Source organism: Chiloscyllium plagiosum, chromosome 17 (genome assembly GCF_004010195.1).
Source record: "Chiloscyllium plagiosum isolate BGI_BamShark_2017 chromosome 17, ASM401019v2, whole genome shotgun sequence".
Taxonomy (NCBI): domain Eukaryota; kingdom Metazoa; phylum Chordata; class Chondrichthyes; order Orectolobiformes; family Hemiscylliidae; genus Chiloscyllium; species Chiloscyllium plagiosum.
The window spans coordinates 1,995,134-2,013,522 of NC_057726.1; the positions used below are offsets into that span (position 1 = coordinate 1,995,134).

General features: G+C 45.0%; 1 protein-coding gene across 2 annotated transcripts in view; it reads left to right on the top strand.

The window, feature by feature from the left end:
* kiaa0513 (KIAA0513 ortholog) overlaps positions 1-18,389 on the top strand; it is a 125,409-nt gene that overhangs the window by 33,129 nt on the left and 73,891 nt on the right. For both annotated transcript variants that reach the window (XM_043706490.1, XM_043706487.1), the window contains exons 2-3: positions 4,116-4,558; positions 9,227-9,326. In XM_043706490.1, coding sequence (XP_043562425.1) covers positions 4,116-4,558; positions 9,227-9,326 — 543 coding nt within the window. The remainder of the gene's footprint in view (positions 1-4,115; positions 4,559-9,226; positions 9,327-18,389) is intronic.

Consider the following 18,389-nt stretch of genomic DNA (forward strand, 5'->3'; position numbering starts at 1 on the left):
CCCCCACCCCCGTCTGACCTATCACCCTCACCTTGACCTCTTTCCACCTATCACATTTCCGACGCCCCTCCCCCAAATCCCTCCTCCATACCTTTTATCTTAGCCTGCTGGACAAACTTTCCTCATTCCTGAAGAAGGGCTTATGCCCGAAACGTCGATTCTCCTGTTCCCTGAATGCTGCCTGACCTGCTGCGCTTTTCCAGCAACACATTTTCAGCTCTAAACAATATGAATAAGCAAGTATGGTTTTCCCTCTACTTTGTGGGCATGAAACTGTCCAACAGGCTAAACTAGGTTACACAGCTGAGAATTACTGAACCACTGAGTCATTTGAGTTCAGTCCATTCTTTGGTATCTCTGTATCACAACTGGGAGTGTAGCCAAAAGCTACTTCCTGCTGTTATTCTGTTCTCGCCACTTTCAAAGAATCATCTTTTAGCATTTATCTGTCCAATATTACAGGAGTGTATATTTGTAAAGCACTTATGCCATTCTGAAATTTTCCTAGGTGCTTTAAGCTATTTGCTAAACTAAATATTTGTTCCTTAAAAGGAGAGACCGCAATTACAGCAGATGAAGAGGAAATGGCGCAGGCATTGAACAAGTATTTAATTTCTGACTTACTGTAGAGGAAACATGTTGCTTCATACAGGGTAACCCCGGGCAACAAAGAGGGAGGAAATTAAGATAATTAATATTATTAGAGGAAAGGGAATGGAGAAATTTAAAAGATTAAAAGCTGATAGTTTATAAAAAACAAAAGCTAGAAGCCACTTGCTCTGTGGCTTCCTTAGATTCGTGAACAGAAAATGTTTGAGAGTTGGCAAATGTAACACTGCTTTTCAAGAGAGGGAGAGCAAATAGGAGTTTAGAGGCAGTTAGCCCAACATCAGAGCTACTAGAAAGCCTGGCTATATTTAAAATTAAAAAGTTACCACGACCTGGACTGTACATCTGATGATACTGAAGGAAGTAAGGGTGGAATTTGTGGTCTTAATTTTCTCGTCTTCCTTTGATGTGGGAGGTACTAGAGGACTTAGAATTGCAAAAGTTATACTCTTGTTCAAGTCTTGATTTAATTTAGGAAAGCTAGCATTTATTCAGCAAAGGCAAATTGTTTTAACTAACTTGAGTAGTTAAGGTAACTGAAAGGGTTAAAATGGGTAGCATAGTTGATCTGTAGACTGACTTCCAAAATATATTTGATTAAGTGCCAGGAAAGTCTCATACTGTGGAATAAAAGGGCAGTCTGGGAACAAAGCTGGCTGAGTGACAGGAACCAGAGAGTTGTGTTGAATCGTTGTTTTCTGATTGAAAGAAGCCTTATATTGAGGTTCCCTAAGGTCCAGTGTTAGGATCACTACTTTTCCTGTTTTGTATCAGTGATATAGTCAAACTTGAAAGTATCTACGAACTGAGGGGATAATTGTAATAGTCTTCAGCAGAACGTAGACAAGCTGGTGGAGCGCATGCACACATGGCAGAAGAATATTTTTTATTCATTCAAGGGGTGAGGGTGTTACTGGCTGGTCCAGTGTTTATTGCCCAATCCTTAATTGTCCAGTGGGCAGTTCAAAGTCAGCCACATTGCTGTGAATCTGGAGTTTATATGTAGGCCAGATCAGGCGAGGATGGCAAATTGATTATTATTCAATTCAAATTCCACCATGTACCAAAGCGGGATTTGAACCCAGGTTTCCAGAATATTACCTGGATCTCTTTATTAATGGTCTAGCGATAGAACCATTAGGTTATTGGCTAACCAAAGGAGTGGTCTTTTGCTGTAAATTCTGTGTCTTATGATCCTGCTTCACAGCTACCTGATGAAGGAGCGGCGCTCCGAAAGCTAGTGCTTCAAAATAAGCCTGTTGGACTATAACCTGGTGTCGTGTGATTTCTAACTCTAATCAAAGAATGCAGCGAAGTGTGAAGTCTTAATTTTGGCAGGATGAATGAGGCAGGGAAATAGAAAATTAAGAGTATAATTCAAACAAGATGTAAATCCATTGATCCTCCTCTAATTGGTGCTCCAGATTGCCACTTGATCTTTCCCAAAGTTAATCTAAATGTTACAATACAATGATCACTGCCCTCTTAATGTTCCCCACTGACACTTGCTCTACTTGTTCCACCTAATTCCCTATAACTGGATCCAGCAGTGCCTTAAATCCAACCAAAGTACAGTGGATGCTGGAGATCCGGAATAAAGCAGGAAGTACGCGAGAAATTCATGGCTGAACAGGTGCTGCCAGCCCTGTTGAGCAGACCTAATGAGTTCCTCCAGAAGTTATGCTTTTATTCCAGCAGTACCACCTTCCTTGTTGGACTGGTAATATATGGATGTAGAAAATTCTCCTGAACAGTTCAGAAACTCTTGTCTCTCTTCACTTTCTATACCATTACAACCCTGATCTATATTAGGATAATTGGAGGAGGCAATGACGTGGTGGTATTATCACTGGATTGTTAATCCAGAGAGCTGAAAATGTGTTGCTGGAAAAGCGCAGCAGGTCAGGCAGCATCCAAGGAGCAGGAGGATCGACATTTCGGGCATGAGCCCTTCTTCAGGAATGAGGAGAGTGTGCCAAGCAGGCTAAGATAAAAGGTAGGGAGGAGGGACTTGGGGGAGGGGTGTTGGAAATGCGATAGGTGGAAGGAAGTTAAGGTGAGGGTGATAGGCCGGAGTGGGGGTTGGGGGCAGAGAGGTCAGGAAGAAGATTGCAGGTTAGGAAGGTGGTGCTGAGTTCAAGGGTTGGGACTGAGACAAGGTGGGGGGAGGGGAAATGAGGAAACTGGAGAAATCTGAGTTCACCCCTTGTGGTTGGAGGGCCGCCTAGGAACCCTCCAATCACAAGGGATGAACTCAGATTTCTCCCAAGTCCCTCCTCCCTACCTTTATCTTAGCCTGCTTGGCACACTTTCCTCATTCCTGAAGAAAGGCTCATGCCCGAAATGTCGGTTCTCCTGCTCCTTGGATGCTGCCTGACCTGCTGCGCTTTTCCAGCAACACATTTTCAGCTCTGATCTCCAGCATCTGCAGTCCTCACTTTCTCCTGTTAATCCAGAGACTCCAGTAATCTCCTGGAAGCCCAGGTTCAAATCCTGCTATGGCAGATGGTGGAATTTGAATTCAATAGAAGAAAAATCTGGAATTAAGAGCCTAGTAATGAGAAGCATTTGTCGATTGTCAAAAAAATCGATCTTGTTCACTAATGTCCTTTAGGGAAGAAAACGGCCAGTCTTACCTGGTCTGGCCTACATGTGACTCCAGACCCACTGCAACATGGTTGACTCTGAACTGCCCACTGGGCAATTAGGGATGGGTAATAAATGCTGGCCTAGCCAGCAATGCCCTCACAAATAAAAAAAAATTCAAATCCTCCATTATAATGACTGTATTTTTACACTTTTGTCTGAGTTCCTTGAAAATGTCTTCATCTGTGTCTTTCTCACTAGCTGATAGAATGCACTCAGATGTGATGGTACATGGTTTGTTTCTTGGTTTCAGTTAAATAGACTTTAGAAGAGTAATTTTGGACTCAAAATATTAACTGACTCTGCACAGATGCTGCCTGACCTACTGAGTTTCTCCAGTATTTTCTATTTTTAAATAGAATGTGCCCTTGACCTTTCTTAGAACTGACTAAGTGGCTGTGGCAGAGAGTTGGCTTAGATATATTGAGCCTAATGGCCTCCTCCTGTGCTGTAACTATTCCATGATTCAAACTCTTAATGGAGATGTGTCTGCAGGACTAAGCTAAACCTAGCTCATCTAACATTGTCACATTGTAGTGAGAATCTTACTCTTTATCTAAACTGAGAGTGTTTGATGAGGTCAGTGTAGAGTGAGCTTCACTCTGTATGCAACCCGTTGCTGTCCCTGTCCTGGGAATGTTTTATGGAGACTGTGTAGCGGAAGCTTTACCTTGCATCTAAGCCATATTATACTGCTCTAGATTTCTGAAATAGAAAGTGTTTAATTTGATAATCACAAGCTGTCTTAATTAAGATTATGTCACCACATCAGCTGAGAAAACTGATACAAACCATGTTCTCTAATTTAACTCTGTATAGTTTTGTTCAGCTGCAGAATCTGTATTTTCATATGCTTGCAGGCTGATCATGGAGCGAATGCTGCTGTACAATGGAGGTCCGCGCTGCTGGATGGAATAACAGACTACTGGAACCACTCGGAACTTGATGTAAAGCCCACAATTGTTGTGTTGTACAGAATGAGTACCCAGGATGTTCCCCTTGGGAATCTTGAAGGTTTTGATTCTGATATGATCAAGGATGAGTCACTTTGTTTAACCAAAGTCATCAGCAATGGGCGCAGCAAAAGGACGGGCAGGACCGAGAGTGATGACACTGACTCTGCTGATAGTGACAATGGTCTGGAGGATTCACCAACAAACACAACCTGGGACACTTCCAGGAGAGCTTCATCGAATGAATCCTTTTCTTCACGTCAAAGTGCAGATTCAGTGTTGGTTGATGAGGCAGCATTAGAACGCAGAGAATTCATGAGGAGATATGTTGAAAAAATCTTCAGTGGAAGGTAAGCATAGAATGAGAGCTGAGCTTGGCTGTTTGTAGCACAGCAGCATTGTAGAATTTTCTTTGTTCTGGCATGGTCAATGTAGCAGCTTTAATAATTCAAAACTTCACCCCATTCATAATTAAAAATGTATTTTTACCTCCTCCAAAAGCTCAATGTAACTGAAACATGGAAACCAGCAGATGCTCGGTTAGCTTTAGTCTGTTAAAGCAGCTGACCTCAACCAATTTAGGAAAACCAGCCTATGCTCCTGATGTAAAAGTAGAAATTTATGGAGGTAGTCTACCAATTGACTGTTGCTGGCTGTGTACAAGTGACAAAGTAGTTTGCTGATACTCACTGTTTAGTCTGACACATTGAGGATAGTTACTTGGATGAACTATTGATAGATAATTAAATATATCCTCGAAAAAAACACAGTAATGTAACCACACAGAAAAAGGACAGTCAGCTCATCATGTCTGCATCAGCTGAAAAAGAAACTAGCCACCCGTTCTAATTACACTTTCCTGCCCTGGTCTGCTTCTGATGCTGATGCAAGTTCTTTTTCAATAAATTGAGGGTTTCCACTTCAACCATCAAACTGGATAGTGAATTCCAGACACCCACCACCCTCTTGATGAAAAACATATTCCTTGTGTCTCCTTTAATCCTCCTCCTCATCACCTGAAAACTGTGTCATCTGGAAATTGATCTCTCTGCTAAGGGAAGCAGGTCTTTCCTATCCAAGCCCCTCATTAGGTTTGTACACTTTGCCTAAGTCACCCTTGAGCTGCTGCTTGTATTCTGAGGAAGTCCTAGTCAACCCTCGTCTGTCCCGTCTTCTCTCATACATGCAATTTTCAAGCCACGGCAATATTCTCACTATTCTTACTGAGCAATTATGTCTTTCCTGTATTATGGTGATGAGACTGCACTCAATAACCCAGCTGTGGCCTAACATGTGTTTTACAGTTCCTGCATTACATCCCATGAGAATGGGAATAAAATACCAAGAAAACTGTCAGCTAGATAGTAATTAATAATAAAAAGGTCACCAGCAATAGGTAACAATAGTAGATTTTCCTTTATATCTTTCAGAGTGTGTTAGTTTAGCATATCAACAGGTCAGTTTGCCCTATAATCTTCTCATGAAGAGGAGTTGATGGCCAAGTGGTATTATTGCTAGATTATTAATCCAGAGACTGAAGTAACATTCTGGGGGCCCATATCTGAATATTGCCATCATAAATGGTAGAACTTAAATTCAATAAATATCAGAATTAAGATTGTAACAATGATCATGAAACCATTGTTGATTGTCAGAAAAACCCATCTCATTCACTAATGTCCTTTAGGGATGGAACTGCAGCCCTTACCTGGTCTGACAAACATGTGAGACTTCAGACCCACAGCAATATGGTTAATTCTTAACAATCATCTGGGCAATTAGGGATGGGCAATAAAAGCCAGTCCAGCTGGCAATGTCCACATTCTGAATTAAAACAAAGGGAAGCAAAAGGAAATGATCCAAGTCTGGGTCCTGAAGTACTAGAGCTTTGCATGTTCATTCCATCCCTCCTATCCTATTCCCTTGATCACTGGCTTGTTTTGCTTTGTTAAAAATCACACAACACCAGGTTATAGTCCAACAGGTTTATTTGGAAGCACTAGCTTTCCGAGCGCTGCTCCTTCATCAGGTGGTTTGTTCTCGTGAAAACTCTGGGTGAAAACTCTCCCTGCACTGTTTCCAGGACGCTGTCCAGTCCCATGCTGATTGATCTCCCTGCAGTGTCCAGGACACTGTCCAGTCCCATGCTGATTGATCTCCCTGCACTGTCCAGGACACTGTCTAGTCCCATGCTGATTGATCTCCCTGCAGTGTCCAGGACACTGTCCAGTCCCATGCTGATTGATCTCCCTGCAGTGTCCAGGACAGTGTCCAGTCCCGTGCTGATTGATCTCCCTGCAGTGTCCAGGACATTGTCCAGTCCCATGCTGATTGATCTCCCTGCACTGTTTCCAGGACACTGTCCAGTCCCATGCTGATTGATCTCCCTGCAGTATCCAGGACACTGTCCAGTCCCGTGCTGATTGATCTCCCTGCACTGTTTCCAGCACACTGTCCAGTCCCATGCTGATTGATCTCCCTGCACTGTTTCCAGGACAGTGTCCAGTCCCATGCTGATTGATCTCCCTGTACTGTTTACAGGATGCTGTCCAGTCCCATGCTGATTGATCTCCCTGCACTGTTTCCAGGACACTGTCCAGTCCCATGCTGATTGATCTCCCTGCAGTGTCCAGGACACTGTCCAGTCCCATGGTTTCCCATCAACGTTCTGTTGGCTATAGTTTGGAAGAATTTAAAAATTTGTTTTCATATCAGAATTGCAGTACATTCCAAGTGATTCACAGCAATGTCATAGTTTTTTGAAGCTCACCATTTTCAAGTCCATCCTGATGTCTCTGATCAGCTGAAAATCTTCTAGATGTTCAGTTCTCCATCCTTAAATATCGACACCAGTAATTTTGTGACATGATACGCTCAGCTAGCTGGTCCAGAATTCCCTGGTTTCTCATTCTCACCTTTCTTGAGCATGTCCAATTTCTCAGCCTCAAGAACTGGTTTCTGAGGAGAGAACCTTGGAAGATTATATTTGGTCGGTGGATTTATCACTTTTTAATCTCATTATTTTCTTCATTACAGTTATTTTGTGAATGTAACACTGCTAGTCCAAACAGGAGGGAGCGAGGGAGTAAACAGGCAACTGCTGGCCCATTAGCCTGACATCAGTATCAGCCAAGTGATGGAATCCATTATTAAGGAGGTCTAAGAATGCACTTAGAAAAGCATATTATAATTAGAATAAGTCACATTGGTTTTACAAAAAGAAAATGTTCTTTAACAAACATATTAAATTCAGGAATATAACTGATAAGATAGATAAAGGATGATCAGTAGATGTGATATACTTGGATTTTCAAAACATAAACCAAATAGAAGGTGACTACAAAAGATGAGACTCCTTGGGGTCATATATTATCATGGATAGAGGGTTAGATACAGAGTGTAGGAATAAATTAGGCATTAAATAGTAGGATGATGTAAGAATCGGTGCTGGGGTCTCGATGTATAGGAATGACTTGAATAAAGAGACAGAGAGTCATGTATCTTGGTTTGCTGATAACATAAACTATGTAGGAATACAAGTGAACAGAGGGAGAGCTTCCTTTATCATTCATGTTCTCCACTCATTCCATCCTCCACACTCTTCCTCTTCCTCCTTTACACACTCCTTCTCACTCCCTCACACCTTCCCCTTCATTTCTTTTCACTTTCCCTTTCACTCCCTTGCTCACTGTCATCCCCTCTCTCCCTGGTACTTCCTCTTTCTAAATCTTTCCTTTGCTGTTACTCTCTCCCTGCCCCAATCCTTCCACTGTTTCTCCCTTCCCACCTTCCTTCTCCCGCTCTCTGTCTCCATAATTTTCTCTCTGTACGGATGTCTATACCTCTCTCTACACCCTTCGCCCTCGCTCTCTCTCTCTCTACACCTATATTCACCCTTTCTTGCCACTTTACTTTCTGTTCTGTCATTTTCACTCATGCCCCCCTCCCTCATTTACTTACCCATGCTGGCACCAGGCACTGCTCTCTGCCTTTTGACTGCCTCCTTCAGCAGAGAGGCAGTTGTACTGGAAGGAGAGAGGGTCGACTTGCCCTGGCTCAGAGCTTCCTGTTGTGGTCTTTCACTGTTCCTAATGTATAGCTTTTGGGTTCAACAAAATTATTCCTGTTTGCACTCTTCCAACCAGAGGCTGTTTCTCTCCTGTAGTTGCTGCTGGTGCAATCACCAGGCAGTCTGGAACTGCAGAAGACAAACAGCCTCTGATTGGATAGCATCTCTGTACAGAGTTTTCCACTTCTGCATCCTGTATTTGGAACTCTGGATGGACAAGGATAGGACTCCTTGGGCAGCTCTGTTACCCAAGGGCTGCCTATCAGACAAGTCTACTGTAGATGGCTCCCATTACACACGCTTTGCGCCAGTGCTGAATATGGTGTTCATCGAATGGGCTGCTTTGTTCTGGATGGTGTTGAGCTTTTTGAATGTTGTTGGAGCTGCACCCATCCACTCAATTGGGAAGTATTCCATTACACTCTACACTTGTGCTTTGCAGATGGTGGACAGGCTTTGAGTGTCAGGAAGTGAGTTACTTAATGCAGGATTCCCATCTTCTGATCTGCTTGTATAACCACAGTGTTTATATGGTCCCCATTGGTCAATAGAGAAGCGGGGAATTCAGTTATGGTAAAGCCTTTGAATGCCAGGAGGCAATGGTTAGATTCTGTCTTGTTGAAGATGGTCATTTCCTGGCATTTATGTGTCACGAATATTTTTTGCTAATTGTCAGCCCAAACCTGGGAATTGTTCATTTGGACATTTGGACACAGGCTGTATCTGAGGATTTGCAAATGATGCTGTACCTTATGCAATCATCAGCAAACATCCCCACTTCCAATTTATGGTGTCAACTAAGTTTCAAACAAGACATAGGACTGTGAAATATGGTGCAAGGGACCAGAATGGAGGAGAGAGCAGGGTGATGCAGGAGGAGAAAGCAAGGAAATTCTCTCAGATAATGATTTCTATCAAAACTAACTCTTGTCCCATTCTCATGTTGCAGGCAAGAAATTGACCAGGAGGAGAAAGCTCGATTTGGGGAACTCTGTTCTGAGGAAAACAGCCAAAGCAGAGAGTGGTTTGCAAAATACGTTAGTGCCCAGGTGTGAATAAGGATGGGGCAACATGCGAAATTATGATTATAATGATTTTTAGGCAATTGCATAGCCTCTGGTGGAATAGTGGGGACTAAGTCACCACCCGGGGCAGGTGATTTATTCTGAAGCTAATACAAGTGGTAACACAACATACACTGGAATGAGTGTTGGCCATTTGCTTTCCTGAAGTATGGGTTGTACCCATGGTGAACCACTTTTGATAATCGGATCTGCATGTCCAATATCCTTTTCAATCACTTGATTTAATATGAAACAGACAGTGGCAGGTTTACTCTACAGATCTAGTACATCTGTGGACAGAGAGATATAGTTAGCATCTCAGAGCTGAGATTTTCATCAGAACTAGAAAAAGGTAGCAATGCAATAAATTCTGAATAAGTTGAAGTGAGAGGAGGGAGGGAAGTAAAAAAAAATGAAAGTGTAAGTCAAGTGGAGTGCATGAGGGACTGACGTGTCAGGGCCAAAGGGAGTGGGAATGGGTCAAGAAGTTAAAGAAATGAAAATGAGTGTGTAGAGGAGATGTGAAAAGCAGAATCCTGAATCACTGACATCCAAAATTAGAAAAGAGAAGCAGTAGGAACAAATAATCAGCAAAGAAATTCATTTTGGAAGGTCAAATTTGAATGCAGAATACAGGATTAAACACAGGATTCTTGGCAGTGTGGAAGAACAGAGGGATCTTGGGGTCTATGTACATAGATGCCTCAAAGTTGCCACCCAGGTTGATAAGAAGGCATATGGTGTGTTGGCTTTCATTAGCAGGGGGATTGGGTTTAATAACCGTGAGGTAATGCTGCAGCTGTATAGAGTCCTGGTTAGACCACAGTTGGAATATTCTGTTCAGTTCTGACTGCTTCATTATAGGAAGGATGTGGAAGCTTCAGAGAGGGTGCAGAGGAGATTAACCATGATGCTACCTGGACTGGAGGGCATGTCTTATGAAAAGACTGATGGAGCTAAGACTTTTCTCATTGGAGCAAAGAAGGGTCAGAGGCACCTTTTATAGAGGTATACAAGATGATGAGAGGCTTATATAGAGTGGATAGCCAGAGACTTTTCCCCAGGGCAGAAATGGCTATCACAAGGGGGCATAATTTTAAGGTGATTGGAGGAAGGTTTAGGGGAGATGTCAGAGGTAGGTTCCTTACTCAGAAAGTGGTGGGTGCGTGGAATGCACTGCCAGCGATGGTTATAGAGTCGGAGACATTAGGGGACATTTAAGCAACTCTTAGATAGGCACATGGATGATAGTAAAATGAATGGTATGTGGGTTAGTTTGATATTAGAGTAGGATAAATGGTCGGCACAACATACAGGGCCAAAGTGCATGAACTGTGCTGTGTTCTAAAAAACAATTTGGGCATATGCTATGATCTAAAATTGTTCACCTCAATGTAAATGTAATTATATGAACATACAAATTAGGAGCACTTTTTCCTCAGGTCTGCTCCGCCATTCAGTAAGGTCATTCCGATCTACCTCGATAATCTTGTACATGGTTGCTTTACAAGATTCTATCCACCCAATCTTAAAAATATTCAATGAATCTGCCCCCACCACTCTCTGGCAGAGAGTATCAAAGATACACAACAATCTAAGAGAAAAATTCCTCTTCCTTGCCATCTTAAATGGGATTCCTGTGATTTTGAAACTGTATCCTCTGCTCTATGATGAAGGATATAATAGCAGATCATTTAGATACTATAATATCATCAAGCAGAGTCATCATGGCTTCATGAAGAGGAAATCATGCCTGATAAATGTATTGAAATTCTTTGAGGCGATAACAAACAGGATAGACGAAGGGGAAGCAGTGGGTGTAATAAATGTGAGGTTATCCATTTTGATAGCAAAAATAGGTCAGTGCATTATTACTGTATGGTGATAGATTGAGAAAGGGGCTGAGCGATGAGACCTGAGTGTCCTTTACACCAGTCTGATGAAGTAAACACATAGGAGCAGCAGGTGGTGAAGAGGGCAAATGGTGTGGTGGCCTTCATTGTGAGAGAATTCAAGTACAGGAGCAAGGATGTCATGTTGCAACTGTACAGGGCCACTGGTAGGACCACGTTTGGAGTATTATGTGCAGTTTTGATTTCCTATCTGAGGAATGATGTTGTAGCTATTAGGGAGTGCAAACGAGGTTTACCAGACTGATTCCTCAGATAGCAGGACTAATGTATTGCAAGGGAATGGATCAGTTAAAATTATATTCAGTAGGGTTGAGAGGAATGAGGGGTGAATTTGGATGCTAGTTTTTTTGTGATTTATTTCTGTGATCCTGTGTTCTGTAGCTTTCTACAATCTCTCTTCATTTCAGTAGTATTCAGCTCTTCTATTGTGTCATTCACTGGATATTAGGGAATGGAAGTGGAATATTGCCCTTTATTGCAAATGGAATGGAGTATGAAAATAAGGGACGTCTTGCTAAAACTATACAAGGCACTGGTCAGACCACAGCTGGAATACTGTGATGTACTACTTGCATTAGAGGCAGTCCAAAGGAGATTTGCCAAGCTGATCCCAGATATAAGTGACTCTATTATGAGGAGACGTTATGTGGATTAGGTCTGTACTCATTGGAGTCGAGAGTGTGGTGCTGGAAAAGCACAGCAGGTCAGGCAGCATCCGAGGAGCAGGAGAGTCGATGTTTCGTGCATAAACCCTTCATCACAAATGAGCCTTGTGGGTTGGGGGGCGGAGATAAATGGGGGTGGGGGAAGGTAGCTGGGAATGTGATAAGTAGATGAAGATGGGGGGGAGCTGATAGGTCAGAGAGGAGGGTGGAGCGGATAGGTGGGAAGAAAGATGGACAGTTCAAGAGGGTGGTGCCGAGTTGGAGGCTTGGGATTGGATAAGGTGGGAGGAGAGGAAATGAGGAAACTGGTGAAATCCACATTGATCCCGTGTGGTTGCAGGATCCCAAGCGGAAGATGAGCCGTTCTTTCTCCCGGCGTCGGGTGGTTAGGGATTAGCGATGGAGGCGGCCCAGGATCTGCATGTCCTTGGTGGAGTAGGAGGGGTGGTTAAAGTGTTCAGCCATTGGGGAGTGGGGTTGGTTGGTGCAGTTGTCCCAGAGATGTTCTCTAAGATGATCCGCAAGTTGGCGTCCTGTCTTCCCAATGTAGAGGAAAGCACATTGGGTGAAACGGATACTGTAGATGATATGTAGAAGTACAGGTAAATTTCTGTCAGATGTTGAAGGATCCTCTGGTGTTGCAGTAGCGGGGGAAGGTGCTGGGAGTAGGCTAGTGGGGGGTGTAGATCTGACAAGGGAGTCGTGGAGGGAATGGTCTCTCCGAAACACTGATAGGGACGGGGAGGGAAATATATTCCTAGTGGCGAAGTCTGATGCAGAAATGGTAGAGGATGATGTGATGTATCCCGAGTTTGGTGGGGTGGAAGGTGAGGACCAGAGGTGTTCTGTCCTTGTTGTGATTGGAGGGTGGGGTACAAGGACGGAGGTGTGGGAAGTGGAGGAGATGCGCTTGAGGGCATTGTCAACCACGTGGGAATAGAAATTGCGATCTTTGAAGAAGGAGGCCATCTGGGATATTCTGTGGTGGAATTGGTCGTCATGGGAGCAGATGCGGTGAAGGCGGAGGAATTGGGAATAAGGGATGGCATTTTTTTCAGGAGGTTGGATGGGAGGAGGTGGTTTTGTAATAGGTGCCTGTGGTTAGTCAATCCCCAAAGATGGCAATGGAGAGGTCCATTAAGGGGAGGGAGGTGTCCGAGATGGTCCAGGTGAATTTGAGGTCAGGGTGGAAGGTGTGGGTGAATTTGATGAATTGTTCAATCTCCTCATGGGAGCACGAGGTAGCGCTGATACAATCATCGATATAGCAGAGGAAAAGGTGGGGAATGGTGCCAGTGTGGCTGTAGAACATGGATAGTTCCACGTACCCGATGAAGAAGCAGGCATAGCTGGGGCCCATATGGGTTCCCATGGCTGCCCGTTTGGTTTGGAGAAGTGGGAGGATTGGAAGGAGAAGTTGTTGTGGGTGAGGACCAGTTCAGCCAGGCGGATGAGGGTGTCAGTGGAAGAGTACTGTTTGAGGCGGCGTGAGAGGAAGAAATGGAGGGGTTGTAGGCCTTCGTCGTGTCAGATAGATGTGTACTTGGCTGGATGTCCACGGTGAAGATAAGGCATTGGAAACTGGGGAAATAAAAGTTTTGGAGGAGGTGAAGGGTGTGGGTGGTATCCCGAAAGTAGGTAGGGAGATCCTGGACTAAGAGGGACAGGATGGTGTCAAGTTTGAAGGGATGTGTTTGGTGGGGCAGGAGCAGGCTGAGACAATACGTCAGCCAGGGCAGTCAGGTTTGTGGATCTTGGATAGGAGTTTGAATCGGGCAGTGGGGGGGGGGGGGCTTTCCGAGCTGAGGTTATAGGCTGTGAGTGGGAGATCCCCAGAGGTGATGAGGTTGTGGATGGTTTGGGAGATGATAGTTTGGTGATGGGAGGTGAGGTCATGGTCAAGGGGGGAGTAAGAGGAAGTGTCTGTGAGTTGGCGCCTGGCTTCAGCCGTATAGAGGTGTGCCAAACTACCGCAGTGCCACCCCCCCCCCCCCACCCCGTCTGCTGGTTTGATGTTGGAGCGGAGGGAGTGGAGAGCTGCGCGTTGTGAAGGTGGGAGGTTGGAGTGGGGGAGGGGCTTGGATGGGTTATGGCGATTTATATCACGGCAACAGTTAGAAGTGAAGAGGTCAAGGGCAGGTAACAGGCTGGCATGGGGTGTCCAAGTGGATAGGGTGTGTTGGAGTTGGGAGAAGGGCTCCTCAGAGAGTGAGTGGGAGTCTTGATGGAAAAAGTGGGCTCGGAGGCAGAGGCAGCGGAAGAAATGTTCAAGGTCGCAACACAAGACAAACTCATTAATCCGGGAGTGTAGTGGGATGAAGGTGAGGCCTTTGCTGAGGACTGAACGTTCATCCTCAGTGAAGGGGAGGTCTGGGGGGTGGTTCAAAAACCACTCCACCTTGAGCCTCCGCCTCTGAGCCCACTTTTTCCATCAAGACGCCCACATACCCTCCAAGGAACCCTTTCTCCTGTCACCAACACACTCCATCCACCTGGACACCCCGTGCTGGCCTGTTAACTGCCCTCAATCTCTTTATTTCCAACTGCTGCCGTGACATAGACTACCTCAACTGTCCACCCTCCCTCACCCACTCCAACCACCCACTCTTGCAACGCACAGCCCTTCACTCCCCCCGTTCCAACCCCAACATCACCAGGGAGCAGTGGTAGTTTGGCGCACTGACTTCTCCACTACTGAAGCCAGGTGCCAACTCTCAGACACCTACTCCTACTGCCCCCTCAATCACGACCGGTTTACTAAGGCAGTTGAACTTTTTGTCAAGAGGAAGAAGAAGGACTAATGTTAGGATGACATGTAAAGGCTCATTTAGGGCAATTGAGAGTTACAGGGCAGCCAGGAAAGACCTAAAGAGACAACTAAGCTGAGTGAGGAGGGGACGTGAGAAGTTGTTCGCAGATAGAATCAGGGATATCCCTAAAGCTTTCTATAGGTATATTTGGGATAAAAGAGTGACTAGAATAAGATTAGGGTCAATCAAGGACAGTAGTGGGAAGTTGTGCGTGTAGTCAGAGGAGATAGGGGAAGCGCTAAATGAATATTTTTTGTCAGTATTCACACTGGAAAAAGACAATGTTGTCAAGGAGGATACGGAGATACAGGCAATGAGACTAGATGGGATTGAGGTTCACAAGGAGGAGGAGTTAGAAATTCTGGAAAGTGTGAAAATAGATAAAGCCCCTGGGCCGGGGATGGGATTTATCCTAAGATTCTCTGGGAAGCCAGGGAGAAGATTGCAGAGCCTTTGGCTTTGATCTTTATGTTATCATTGTCTACAGGAATAGTATCAGAAGACTGGAGGATAGCAAATGTTATTCCCTTGTTCAAGAAGGGGAGTAGAGACAGCCGTGGTAATGATAGACCAGTGAGCCTTACTTCTGTTGTGGGTAAAGTGTTGGAAAAGATTATAAGAGATAGGATTGTCTGTATAGGAATAAGTTGATTAGAGATAGTCAATACGGTTTTGTGAAGGGTAGGTAGTGCCGAACAAACTTTGTTGAGTTCTTTGGGAAGGTGACCAAACAAGTGGATGAAGGGAAAGCGGTTGATGTGGTATATTTGGATTTCATTTGATAAGGTTCCCCACGTAAGCTATTGCACAAAATACAGAGGCATGGGATTGAGGGTGATTTAGCAGTTTGGATCAGAAATTGGCTAGCTGAAAGAAGACAGAGGGTGGTGGTTAATGGGAAATGTTCATCCTGGAGTTCAGTTACTAGTGGTGTACCACAAGGATTGGTTTTGGGGTCACTGCTGTTTGTCATTTTTATAAAGACCAGGATGAGGACATAGAAAGATGGGTCAGTAAATTTGAGGATGACATTAAGGTCGGTGGAGTTTTGCATAGTGCTGAAGGATGTTGGTTACAGAAGGACATAAATAAGCTGCAGAGCTGGCAAATGGAGTTTAATGCAGAAAAGTGTAAGGTGATTCACTTTGGAAGGAGTAACAGGAATGGTAGTGTAGATTAGCAGAGAGTTCTCAGTGTCCGTGTACATAGATCCCTCAAAGTTGCCACCCAGGTTGATAGGGCTGTTAAGCGTGTTAGTTTTTATTAGTAGAGGGATCGAGTTTCCGAACCATGAGGTCATGCTGCAGCTGTACTAAACTCTAGTGTGTATTGCATGCAGTTCTGGTCACTATTATAAGAAGGATGTGGAAGCTTTGGAAAGGGTTCAGAGGAGATTTACTAGGATGTTGCCTGGTATGGAGGGAAAGTCTTACGAGGAAAGGTTGAGAGACTTCAGGCTGTTTGAATTGGTGACTTAATACAAGATAATTAGTGAGTTAGATCGGGTGGACAGTGAAAGCCTTTTTCCTCAGATGGTGATGGATAGCTCGAGGGGGCGTAACTTTAAATTGAGGAGTGATAGATATAGAGCTGGAAATGTGTTGCTGGAAAAGCGCAGCAGGTCAGGCCGCATCCAGGGAACAGGAGAATCGACGTTTCGGGCATAAGCCCTTCTTCAGGAAATGCCCGAAACGTCGATTCTCCTGTTCCCTGGATGCTGCCTGACCTGCTGCGCTTTTCCAGCAACACATTTCCAGCTCTGATCTCCAGCATCTGCAGACCTCACTTTCTCCTCCCGGGTGATAGATATAGGACAGATGTCAGAGGTAGTTTCTTTACTCAGAGAGTAGTAGGGGTGTAGAACGTCCTGCCTACAACAGTTGTAAAAACAAGGACTGCAGATGCTGGAAACCAGAGTCTAGATTAGAGTGGTGCTGGAAAAGCAGGTCAAGCAGCATCTGAGGAGCAGGAAAATCTACGTTTCGGGCAAAAGCCCTTCATCAGGAATAGTTGTAGACTGGCCAACTTTAAGAGCATTTAAATAGTCATTGGATAGGCATATGGACGAGATTGGAATAGTGTAGGTTAGATGGGCTTCAGATTGGTTTCACAGGGCAGCGCAACGTCGAGGGCCGAAGGGCCTGTACTGTGCTGTAATGTTCTATGTTCTATGACCTCACCTCCCATCACCAAACCATCACCTCCCAGACCATTCACAACCTCACCACCTCTGGGAATCTCCCACCCACAGCCTCCATCCTCATTGTCTGTGAACTCCACTTTACCCGATTCTATCTCCCTCTGAAGATTCACAAACCTGACTGCCCTGGTCGACCCATTGTTCTCAGCCTGCTCCTGTCCCACCGAACTCATCTCTGCCGACCTTGACACTGTCCTGTTCCCCGTTTGTCCATAACCCCTCCACCTACGTTTGGACACCACCCACGGCCTTCACCTCCTCCATGATTTTTGTGTCCCTGGCCCCCAATGCCTTATCTTCACCATGGACATCCAGTCCCCGTACACATCAATCTGCCACAACGTAGGCCTTCCAAGTCCTCCATTTCTTCCTCTCATGCTGTCCCAGCCAGTAACCTTCTACTGGCACACTCATCCGCCTGGCTGAACTGGTCCTCACCCTTAACAACTTCTCCTTCCAATCCTCCCACTTCCTCCAAACCAAATGGGTAGCGGCTCACTTCCCTTCCTGGACCTCTCCATCTCTATCTCCGGCAACAAACTACAGACATTTACTACAAACCCACCAACTCCCACAGCTACCGGGACTACACCTCCTCCCACCTGGTCTCCTGTAAAAATGCCATCCCTTATTCCCAATTCTTCTGCCTCCACTGCATCTGCTCCCAGGATGACCAATTCCGCCACACAACATCCCAAATAGCCTCCTTCTTCAAAGATTTCAATTTCTCCCCCAAGTGGTCGACCAGGGCACATCTCCTCCATTTCCCGCACCTCTGCCTTTGAATCCCACCCCTCCCAATGCAACAAGAACAGAACCCCCTCCCCTCCTCACCTTCCACCTCACCAACCTCCTGATGCATCGCATCATCCTCTGCCATGTCTGCCATCTACAAACAGACCCCACTACCAGAGATATATTTCCCTCCCCACCCCTGTCCGCATTTCAGAGAGACCATTCCCTCCTCGACACCCTTGTCAGGTCCACCACCCCCCACCTCTGTCCAAGGCTCCGAAGGGTCCTTACACACCAGACAGAATTTTACCTGTACTTCCCCACACATCATCTAATGTATCCATTGCACACGATATGGTCTCCTGTGCATTAGGGAGACAGGACACCAACTTGCAGATTGTTTCAAAGAACGATCTCTGGGACATTTATTCCAACCAATCCTACTGGTCCATGGTCAAACATAGAACATAGAACAATACAGCGCAGTACAGGCCCTTCGGCCCTCGATGTTGCACCGATCCAAGCCCACCTAACCTACACTCGCCCACTATCCTCCATATGCCTATCCAATGCCCGCTTAAATGCCCATAATGAGGGAGAGTCCACCACTGCTACTGGCAGGGCATTCCATGAACTCACGACACGCTGAGTAAAGAACCTACCCCTAACATCTGCCCTATACCTACCCCCCCTTAATTTAAAGCTATGCCCCCTCATAATAGCTG